Source organism: Rhinoderma darwinii, chromosome 6, assembly GCF_050947455.1.
Source record: "Rhinoderma darwinii isolate aRhiDar2 chromosome 6, aRhiDar2.hap1, whole genome shotgun sequence".
NCBI classification, from domain to species: Eukaryota; Metazoa; Chordata; class Amphibia; order Anura; family Rhinodermatidae; genus Rhinoderma; species Rhinoderma darwinii.
In genome coordinates this window covers 86,494,523-86,506,181 of record NC_134692.1, presented here as the reverse complement: position 1 = coordinate 86,506,181, position 11,659 = coordinate 86,494,523, and the positions used below count along the sequence as shown (strand labels likewise).

The 11,659-nt window shown below is 44.2% G+C and overlaps 1 protein-coding gene across 3 annotated transcripts in view; it reads right to left on the bottom strand.

Moving 5' to 3' along the window:
- Window positions 1–435: 435 nt before the first annotated feature.
- FBXL18 (F-box and leucine rich repeat protein 18) overlaps window positions 436–11,659 on the bottom strand; it is a 250,202-nt gene continuing 238,978 nt past the window's right edge. For all 3 annotated transcript variants that reach the window (XM_075830009.1, XM_075830011.1, XM_075830010.1), the window contains 2 exons: window positions 1,939–2,157; window positions 436–943 (listed from right to left, as the gene is read on the bottom strand). In XM_075830009.1, coding sequence (XP_075686124.1) covers window positions 787–943; window positions 1,939–2,157 — 376 coding nt within the window. In that variant the 3' untranslated portion in view covers window positions 436–786. The remainder of the gene's footprint in view (window positions 944–1,938; window positions 2,158–11,659) is intronic.

The following is an 11,659-nucleotide window of genomic DNA, read 5'->3' as shown; positions in this document are numbered from 1 at the left end:
GATACCATGTTAAACAGTGAACATAGTGGCACTTCAAGAGTTTGTTTGGTGTTGATTTTGACGTGGAAACCTTTTTTGCCACGGTTTCCGCCTCTGACCTCTCATTGAAATCAATGGAAGGCAGAAAAAAACCTGCGGCGCTAGTTTCCGAGCGTTTTTCGCTGTGTTTTTTGCCTGAGGTCCTTGCATTAGCTTTAACGGCCGCGGGCGATAAACTTAGCGAAAACCGTGGAAAAAAAGCGCATTCCTGAAGTAATTCTGAGGCAGATTTTCTCTGCCTGCAAAAAACTCAGTGTAAACAGGGCCAAGGAATCAGACATCACCAATTCCTAAATTCTCAAAAATAAACTGTAGTTGCAGTTATATACAGTATAAAACAAAATGTGTGTGTTTATATAATATATTATAATTGAGGACTTAAAAAAAAAAAAGGACTCCATGATGCACACGTTTTATTTGCAGTTTTAAGCCAACTGAGAAAAAAAAATATAACCTGAATTATAAATACAGCATCAAAAATTACTCCACGTACAACAAAGTAGTACCATAACAATTACAAATAATAAGAGCAAAATGCAAACTCACTGCATGATCATGCAAATTCTACTTCACAAATTAGGAACTTCTCCTGTAAAAGGAAACTTCACATAAAAGATAAGCAGAATACTTATTTAAGCGGTTGTAATATGGTTCATAGAAAACATTTCTATTATGTACAACACAACGCAGGGAATGGCAATCAGTGACATTTGTTCATGCTGATTATTTCTGCAGACCAGGTCAAATTTAGCGCCACAGATTTGGGGGTTCTTCTGCCACTCTACTTTTGAATAGAGTTATTTCATCCAAATGCATTAAGGGAACATCTCTGATTACCTCAGCCAAATTTTCATGAAGTAAGGGAAATATTGTGGTGTTCAACGCTGGTCGTTCTATAGAGAACCTTTAAATGAGAAAAATAAAACACTTTTGCTTGAGATTTAGGAAACAGAATAAATTGTGTGCGCACAGATATATATCTCAGTGAAGTCAGATAATCCGCCACTTGTTTACAGAACAGAACTGCAATATAACATGATATTTAACAAGACCAGAAGACTGAGCAGACATAACCAACTGGCAAGTTAGATTTTGTTTTAACATTTTATATTTTCTATAAATTGTCCTATAATCAAGAAAATATAATAATCCAGGTCTATCCCATTGCAATCAGATCTAAGAAAAGATGCTCCAAAGTTGTTATTTTATGGAGAGTGCACATATTTCACCAAACAGACATGTCAGGGGAACTGACAGGTCATTTTTAGAGTTCTTTATGGCTACAATCAGACGTGGCAGATTTGCTGCAGATTTCTGGTGCGGATTCTGCACCACAAATCCACAAAAAATACTGTATAATACATGCAAATTCAGTCTTAAAAAGCCCATTCACACTTAGCAGATTTCTGTGAATTCTTGTTATGATGCAGATTATCGCTACGGATTTCACTCTTTGGAATGCAACTGTAACACACGTTTTGTATGTGTTAACATTTCCGTATTCTGAATGTAACACCCATGCGTATGTAGCGGTGTCTGGTACTAAGCTGCAAAAAGAGAACTGATAAGTGTAATGTAATGAGCTGGGCACCAATGCTTCCATCACATGACCAGAAAATTAATTTTATGGGAAACACTGAAGTGGCCTGTGAGTTGCGTCAACGTTGCGATTTTACTGTGAATGTCACCGTGAAACCCTAGACTCAAGGAATTTACTGTATATCCGCATCAGTGGTCTGCAACCTGTGGTCTGCAGGTAGTGTTATTTTACCAGTCATAACTCCGGACGCCTTGGCGGGTCCGATGCGGTCTGTGCACTCTGGAAATCAGCATTAATGTATAACGCTATTAAAAAAAAAGATATATTAATATTTAATTTTTACTATTAACATACCATACCTTTTTATTATATCATTCTGGAGACTTTTACAAGCAGTTAGGGTTTCCCCGGTGAACAGATGACACATTATTAGATTTTGGCATTTGTGAAGAAATGACATCACAGCATCAGCCAGGAAATTTCCATTTCGAGATATAATGCATAGGCGTTGCATGGATGAGCAGTGACTAAGAGCCAGGAAGAACTTATCATTTGCTGGGAAATATGGTTGTTCCAGTCTGAGAGAGAAAGAGAAAAAATTTGGATACCGTTTTTTATGAGTAAAAGGGACAGACTATGCTGAACAACTACAATTGACAGAAATTGTAATACAAAGGAAGATGTATGTACAGCTATCTCGGTTCTGCTAGAAGACTAAGGCTAGGGCTACACATCGGCATTGTAAAAGGAAGTGTATGACGCTGACCAATCAGTGTTTTACACTTCTCATTGTTCCAGCCCAGCTTCTTTCACTGCACAATCACACTGTGAAACAATGAGAAGTGTATGACGCTGATTGGTCAGCATCATACACTTCTCTTCACAACGCCCAGTTGGTAAAAAGTAAAAACACGCCCAGTTGTCTATTAAGAAACTAAATTAGCTTAAATCTAAAATTGCTCATAACTTGTTCAAAAATGATCGTTTTTCAAAATAAAAAACACTATTGTAATCTACATTACAGCACCAATCAGATTATGTAGGAGATAGGGCACTTATTATCTGGTGACAGAGCCTCTAACTTTTATTAACGCTCTGGGGGAAATAAAAAACAAAAAACAAAACAGCAATTCCACCATTGTTTTGTGCATTCCAAATTTATGGCATTCACCGCGATGGTGAGCCCCTGGGCACCCACGTAAGCAAATTTGCTCCTGGGCTGGTGGGAGGCCAATGTTGTGTTCGCTATGTCTCACAGCCGGTGGCAGGGATTCATCCGCCTCTGGCTGAGAGTCATTGGCGATACTTTTATTTTGTGGTCGGAAACACAACAGGAGTTCACAGAATTTGTGACAGAACTCAATGAGAATGCCTTGAGATTAAGGTTTACTTCTGAGTCAAACAAAAAGTCATTGTCATTTTTAGATGTGGTCATAAAACGTGGTGCAAGGGGCTATATAACCACTAAATGTCCTTCATGTTTTTGCTGATGCTGCTTCTATATGTGTGTGTGTGTGATAGAGATAGGGGAGCAGAATCTCATGGCAGAGATAACAGCTAGTCTCCTACCCCTCTGGAGCGGAGCTCAGGGAAACTGAGAATTAGGGTATGTGCACACGACCTCTTTTCAGACGTAATGGAGGCGTTTTATGCCTCGAATTACACCTGAAAAGACGGGTCCAATACGTCGGCAAACATCTGCCCATTGCTTGCAATGGGTCTTAAGATGTTCTGTGTAGACGTGCTGTCATTTTACGCGTCACTGTCAAAATACTGCACGTAAAAGGACGGCTCGTCAAAAGAAGTGCAGGACACTTCTTGGGACGTTTTTGGAGCCATTTTCTCATAGACTCGATTGAAAACTGCTCCAAAAATGGCCGTAAAAACGCGGAAAAAATCCGCGAAAAAACGCTGCGATAAATGCGAGTTGCTCAAAAATCTTCTGAAAATCAGGCGCGGTTTTCCCTTGAAAACAGCTCCGTATTTTCAGAAGTATTTAGTTAATCGTGTGAACATACCCTTAGAGAGAGAGCCTACAGAAGGGGAAAATTGCCGATGAATGCAGAATACAAGTCATATAATGGCCAGATATACTGTTATTTCTTATGTATACACACGACAGCTTAATTCTGAAAAGTCACCTGAAAAGTTAAGGTACGCTTTAAAGGGATTGTCCCGGAATCACCACTTAACTATCCACAGGATTCCTGGGACCCTCACCGATTGATAGAACAGGGGTTCCAAACCCTACTCACTGCATCCTCCATAGTGAGGAAGTCCTTGAATGGAGCGGTGATCGAGCATGCACCCACCACGCCATTTGGAATACGCCTTTAACAGGTTCATGACCGCTTGCTGTGTTTTTACGGTCAGCGTCTCTGAAGTCCGCCGTATAGACTAATTACGGCGGCACTTCAGAGACTGTGCACGCGCGATCGTGTGCACACAGCCCTGTGCCCTGGCTGTTGCTAACAGCCATGGGCACTGGGCAGAGTGTCAGGGGCCAATCTTTTGGTCCCTGAACATGTGATCGCTGTGACAACTAATCACAGCGATCACATGCATTACTTTGTAAAATACAGTGTGCACAGCGATCACATTTGTTTTATTTTGACATTTCTGGCAGCAAACCTCCTGCCTTTTTTCTTCGCCTCACACATTGTTTCAGTGTGAAGAGAAGAAGATACTTGAGAGAATTGCTGCCAGAATAATAGTGAAAAAAAACCAGTGTTACACACCAATACATTCTCTGTATAGATAGATTTCTATCTATCTATACAATCTATCCATCTATCTACCTTTCTATCGTTTATTATATTAGAATAGGCAGGTAGGGAGTATATAATTATATATATATCCATATTATATATATATATATATATATATACACACATAAACACACACACAGTAAATATACATACACATATATATATATATATATATATAGCAATAGCGGTTTATTTTTTTTGTTAGCGGTAGTGTAGATATATATATAAATATACATATACACACACACACACACACACACACACACACGTTAGTTTGTGTGTTTATACGCATACGCCATGTTGTGGTCGGAGTCTGAGACCGCATCAGAGATGGCGTCAGAGTTGGAACCTGTTTTAGGTAGTGACGATGATAGCGTCACTTCAGGTTCATCTTCAGGGGACGTTGTCCCTGACGAAGTTGAAACTGCAGAACATGGAAGCGCAGGGCCTAGTAGCACGGGACAGCCTGGTCCCTCCAGTTCAGGCCCTTGTATGGGCACCTGCTCCATCTTTTGGGCCTAGAATCCACGGATTTACTGCCACTCCTGGCATAAATGTGGGCAATACAAATTTTGTCCAAATGGATAACATCCATTTATTTATTACTGACGACACCCTATATAGAATTGTCCACAAAACTAATTTATATGCCGCTCAGTATATAAGGCAGAAACCTTCATCCACCCATGCCAGAGATTGAACGCCCACCAATTTGCAGGAATTAAAAAAAAATTTGGGGCTCACCCTAAATATGGGTATTGTCAAAAAGCCCTCCATTAGGTCTTACTGGTCAACAAGACCCACCCAAGCCACCCCAGTGTATTCTGCAGTAATGCCCAGGTCTTATGAGACAATAAGGAGGTTCCTCCACTTCAATGACAACGCACAGGCCCCCCCAAGTACCGATGCAAACCGTGATCGGTTGTTCAAAATAAGACCGCTAATAAATTCCCTCAATTTATTCCTGCAACTTTACACACCTGAGCAGAATGTAAGCATGGACGAATCCCTCCTCAACTTCCATGGAAGACTTAGCTTTCGCCAATATCTACCTTCCAAAAGGGCAAGATATGGTGTTGAGCTTTACCAATTGTGTGAAAGCGGGTCAGGATAACCTGCCGCCTTCAGAATTTCTGAAGGGCGGGACCACACAATAAATGTTCCTGGATGCCCCCCGGATCTTTCCACCAGCAGTAAAATCGTGTGGGAGATAATGCAGCCTCTGCTTCACAAGGGGTACCACCTGTACTGCAATAATTTTTATTCCAGTGTGCCCCTGTTTAGGCAATTGCATGCTGCAAGGACTGGGGCATGTGGTACCATGAGCAAAAACCAAATTGGTTTTCCGCAGCAATTAATGGGGAAGCGCATGGTAAAGGGGGACTCCTGTGCTTATGCTTCTGAGAAATAGCTGGTGGTCAAGTACAGGGATCGCAAAGATGTGTATGTACTAAGCACGATTCATACCGCAGGAACAGTGGCAGTGAGGGAAAAGATGGGCAACATCGGACAAGCACAAACCAGTGAGCATGTCCGAATATAACAAGTACATAGGGGGGGGGGGTGGATTTAAGCGACCAGGTTTTACAGCCGCATTTAGTAAAACGCAAAACAAAAACCTGGTACAAAAAAGTGGCCATTTATCTGTTACAGGTGGCAATCCACAATTCATTTGTGCTCTATAAAAAAAACCAAGGCAGAGACACATATCTGGATTTCCAGGAGAAAATTATCGAAGGCCTCATTTTTGATGTTCAGGACACCAGAGAATGCCCCCAGTCTGAGGATGTCACGCGACTGACTGAAAGACACTTCATCAGTCGCATTCCCCCAACCCCAACTAGAAGCAACCCCCAGAAAAAGTGCCACGTCTGTAGAAAAGACAGGCACCGCAAAGATTCCCGATATTTCTGTCCCTCCTAACCAGGCCTGTGCATTGACCCATGTTTTAAAAAATACCACACTGTTCTGAATTATTCGATTTTAGTTAATTAGTTGAAAATATATTTGCCCTACATTCAGGGCCGCCATCAGGAATTTCAGGGCCCCATACAGCTAAATTTTCTGGGCCCCCCTACCGTGGCACCGCCTGTTATTGATACTCCGTCCAGCACTATATCATCCTACCCAGGGCCGCCATCAGGGGGGTATTAGGGGTACTGATGTGAGGGGCCCGGCCAAAGCTAATTGAAAGGGGGGCCCGGCAACTGCCGCGACTTGCCTTTGGTAGAAAAAAAAAACAGGGCCCTTTTTTTCACCAAAAGAATGACATGAGCTGCGGGGGCCCCCCCTCTCGTCATGGGGGCCGTCAAACACCGCTTGCGCGACCGATCGCGCGCACCCGCAAACTCCCACGCGTGCGCACTCGCAAACTCCCACGCATGTGCAATCGAGCGTCCGCGAGCGCGCACCCGCGACCGAGTGGAACCACGCACCGAATTTTGAGGCAGATTTTGACCTGCCCACACTATCTTGACGCGTTTTTTGCCCGCAGCGATTGAGGACAGCAGACAAAAAATGCAGCGAAAAATGCATTTTCTGCCTCCAAATGATTTAGATGGGAGGTCAGAGGCGGAACAGCGGAAAGAAAGGACGTGCTGCTTTTTCTTTTTTCCGCGACTGGCTCCCATTGATTTCAGATTAAATCAATGGGAGGCAGTTTTGGAAGTTGTTTGGTGCTGATTCTGACGCAGTGTCCGAGTCAATATCAAGGCCCAAAAACTCTGTGAACTGGGCCTTATTGTTAGGGCTTATTCAGACGAACGTGTAATATGTCCGTGCAACGCGCTGGATTTTCACGCGCCTCGCATGGACCTATGTTACTCTATGGGGCCGTGCAGACTGTCAGTGATTTTCACGCAGCGTGTGTCCGTTGCTTAAAACTCACGACTTGTCCGATATTTGTGCGTTGTTGGCGCATCACGCACCCATTGAAATCAATGGGTGCGTGAAAATCACGCCCAGCACTTCCGCAGCAGTATAAACTATGAATGAAAACAGAAAAGCACCACGTGCACAAACATACAGAGTGTCATAATGATGGCGGCTGCGCGAAAATCACACAGCCACGCATCATACGCTGCTGACACACGGAGCTGTTATGGACCTTTTGCATACGCAAAATACCAAGTTTTTTTCGCGCGCAAAAAGCACACGCTTGTGTAAATCCGGCCTTAGGGTAGGAACACACTAGGCATGAACACTGCGTATTTCATGCAACACATTTTATTGTGGAAAATCTGCAGCGTATTACAGTCGCAGCAGAGTGGATGAGATATGAACAAATCTCATTGACACGTAGCAAAAAAAAATTGACCTGCAGTGTGTCTTTTTAAGCCGCAGCGTGTCAATGTATTCTGTGGAATCAGTGCTCCTCTGTTGTGGAAATGCTGCGGTTCTGCCGTAAAAATCACAAATGAGAAAAAAAAAAGGTACTTTTTTCAATTGATAAAAAAGTTTAGACTTACCCCGGCCGTAGTCCTGGTGACGCGATCCTCTATTCTTAGCGCAGCCCGGCTTCCTGTCATGACGTTTCATCCCATGTGACTGCTGCAGCGGTCACAAGGTCTACAGCGTCATCCCAGGAGGCGGGGCTGCGTTCAGAAGAGAGAGATGCGTCACCTAAAATACGGCCGGGGCAAGTCTAAACTTTTTTTTTCCCTGCAGGATTCATATCCACTCTGCTGCGACTGTAATACGCTGCGGATTTTCCGCATTAAAATGTGTTGCATAAAATCTGCAGTGTTCATGCCTAGTGTGTTCCTACCCTAAGGCCGGATTTACACAAGTGTGTGCTTTTTGCGCGCGCAAAAAACGTGGCGTTTTGCGTATGCAAAAGGTCCATAACAGCTCCATGTGTCAGCAGCGTATGATGCGCGGCTGCGTGATTTTCGCACAGCCGCCATTATTATGACACTCTGTAGGTTTGTAAACAGAAAAGCACGTGGTGGTTTTCTGCTTTCATTCATAGTTTATACTGCTGCGGAAGTGCTGGGCGTGATTTTCACGCACCCATTGACTTCAATGGGTGCGTGATGCGCCAACAACGCACAAATATCGGACATGTCGTGAGTTTTACGCAGCGGACACACGCTGCGTGAAAATCAATGACAGTCTACACGGCCCCATAGAGTAACATAGGTCCCTGCGAGGCGCGTGAAAATCACGCCCGTTGCACGGACGTATTACACGTTCGTCTGAATAAGCCTTAACAATAAGGCCCAGTTCACAGAGTTTTTGGGCCTTGATATTGACTCGGACACTGCGTCAGAATCAGCACCAAACAACTTCCAAAACCGCCTCCCATTGATTTAATCTGAAATCAATGGGAGCCAGTCACGGAAAAAAGAAAAAGCAGCACGTCCTTTCTTTCCGCTGTTCCGCCTCTGACCTCCCATCGAAATCAATGGGAGGCAGAAAATGCATTTTTCACTGCGTTTTTTGTCTGCTGTCCTCAATTGCCGCGGGCAAAAAACGCAGCAAAAAAACGTGGCAAGATACTGTGGGCAGGTCAAAATCTGCCTCAAAATTCTTTAATGTGTCCATGTGTGCATCCGTAGCTGCGCCCACTTCGTTCGCAGGTGCGTGCGCTGGCGTTCGCGGGTGCACGCGATGGCGATCGCGGGTGCGCGCTTCCGGGCTTTCGTGGGTGCGCGCGTGGGCGGTCTCGAGTGCGGGCGTTCGTGGGTGCGTGCTCGCGAGTGCGCACGCGCGGGAGTTTCCTTGTGCGCGCGATCGGTCGCGCGCGGGCGGTTCGACGGGCACCATGACGAGAGGGGGGGCTCGCAGCTCACGACATTCTGTGGTGAAAAAAACCGGGCCCATTTTTTTCTACCAAAGGCAAGTTGCGGCAGTTGCCGGGCCCCCCTTTCAATTAGGTTTGGCCGGGCCCCTCACACCAGTACCCCTAATACCCCCCTGATGGTGGCCCTGCCTACATTACATTTTTATTTTTCCCCCGATTTTACTCCAAGGGTGAGGGAGGGAATGGGTGGGGGCGAGGCTTGTGGAAGTCATGTTTGCATATTTTCTAAAGTTCATCTGCTGGAGAGCTCCATTTGCATAAACCTGCAATTACTTATTTTAGAAAACCCCAAAAAATTAATTCCCATTATACCCCTAGGTGAATATTTTGGGATCTCTGCTTCAAGAGCAGATATTTTGGAAGTGTTATAGAAACTCTGTTGAGTTTTGTAAAACCAGCTTTGAAAAAAGGCGATTTGTGAAATAAGCTTCTTCTATCGTCCGCCCTTCTACATCTCTATGTGATAAATAAGGAACACATATTTGGTATCCCCATGTACAGGAGAAGTGGCAGAATGTGAAAGGAGATGAATTTTGTCCGTGGTCTATACAGTGTGTGAAAAATGCTATCATAAACTGACGCATTTGCTAAAAAATTGCAAATTTTATTTTGTTCCATCTTATTCAAGAAACTTTCAGAAGAAAACTGGACTTTCTAAATATATGATAACCCCTTGAAGAACACCTTGTGGGGTCTATTTGTGTGAATTAAGTCATTTATGGGGTGATTCTAAAGTTTCAGCAGCATTAGCCCCCCCCCCAGAAAACCGTATGCTGCTATAAAATCAAGTGCAGAATTTCTGGACCGAAAAGGCCAAAAAAGCCTCCTTTTATGCCAAGCCCTGGCACATGCCCGCACAGTGAATAAATCACACATATTTTGTATCCCCATGCACAGGAGAAGTGGAAGAATGTGAAAGGAGATGAATTTTGTTCGTGGTCCATACTATGTGTGAAAAATGCGATCATAAACTGACGCAATTGCTAAATTCTTGCATTTTTTCCCAATTTTGCCCACTTTAGAGAAAAAAATAAAAAGGATATTGTTACGTGCATGGCCGGGGGTCGCCTTTCTAACTCACCCCGACAATCCCGGCCAGGGACATCTCTCTGCTCGGCGTCCCCCTCCTCCTGGCAGATGCCTGCACTCTCTCCCGGCTCCTCGTGCGGTTTCCCTCAGGGCGCGCGCGCCCGCGCGTGCATGGCCTTAAAAGGGCCAGTACGCGTCCAGCTGTCAAAAATCAATTATTAGCCCAAATGGCTGCTGGCTAATAAAAAGGGGCTCTGCCCACTGGTTCCTTGCCTGAGCGTTATTGTATACCCTAGTCTATCTTGCTAAAGGTCTCCCAGTGTTTTCCAGTTCCCAGTGTTACCCGTTCCTGCTGCCTGTACCCTGCATCCCGTACAATCGTTACCTGCTGTGAAAGCCAAGTCGTGTCTTCCGCTGCATCACCTGCTGTGAAAGCCAAGTCGTGTCTTCCCGCTGCATCCGCGGCGTCACCTGCTGTGAAAGCCAAGTCGTGTCTTCCCACTGCATCCGCGGCGTCACCTGCTGTGAAAGCCAAGTCGTGTTCCTGCCACTGTCTACATTGCCTCAGGTACCCGTTCTGAACTATAGACATTGTTTTGTACCTTGTTGGCCAGCTGCTACCCCACTACGCGGTACGGCCCAGTGGGTCCAATACCCCGCGCCGTGACAGATATATACGGACAAATGCCACTTTTAAAAAACCCTATCTGTCCTTTAAAAAGAGTGTCAAATTCAAAGATGAACCTTATTCACCTGCAGAGTTATAGTCATCGAAAGAAGCGCATAGCAAAATTGTGAAATTTGCTCTGGTCATTTAGCTGTAAAACAGCCTAGTCCTTAACCGGATAAAGAGAACCTGTCACCTCTACGGACATGCCTGTTTTAGTAAAAATTTGTATTCCCAATGAAAACAATTCTGCAGCACCTTTTCTTAGAGTTCTACATTGTGCCAGTTCTATTATTCCTTCTAGATAACTGGGTGTTATCAGTTGAGGGTGTGTTCCTATAAAAACTGAAAATGCCCCATCAGTGCTAAGGGTATGTGCACACACAAACTCAAAAACATCTGAAAATACGGAGCTGTTTTCAAGGGAAAACAGCTCCTGATTTTCAGACATTTTTTAAGCCACTCGCGTTTTTCGCTGCATTTTTTTATGGCCGTTTTTGGGGCTGTTTTTCTATAGAGTCTATAGTCGGCTTCAAAAACAGCTGAAGAAGTGACATGCACATCTTTTTCGAGGCTGTTTTTTGACGGTTTTTTTTTGTTTGTTTTTTTTAAGTTTTTCACATAGAAATCAATGGGCAGATGTTTGGAGGCGTTCTGCTTCAGATTTTTCAGACGTTCTTCAATATTTTTACGGCACGGAAAACGGCTGAAAACACTGCGTGTGAACATACCCTAAGGCCTCATGCACACGACCGTAAAAACACCCGTTAGACTTTTGTTAGCCACGGGTACCTTCTCGTTTTCTCACGAGA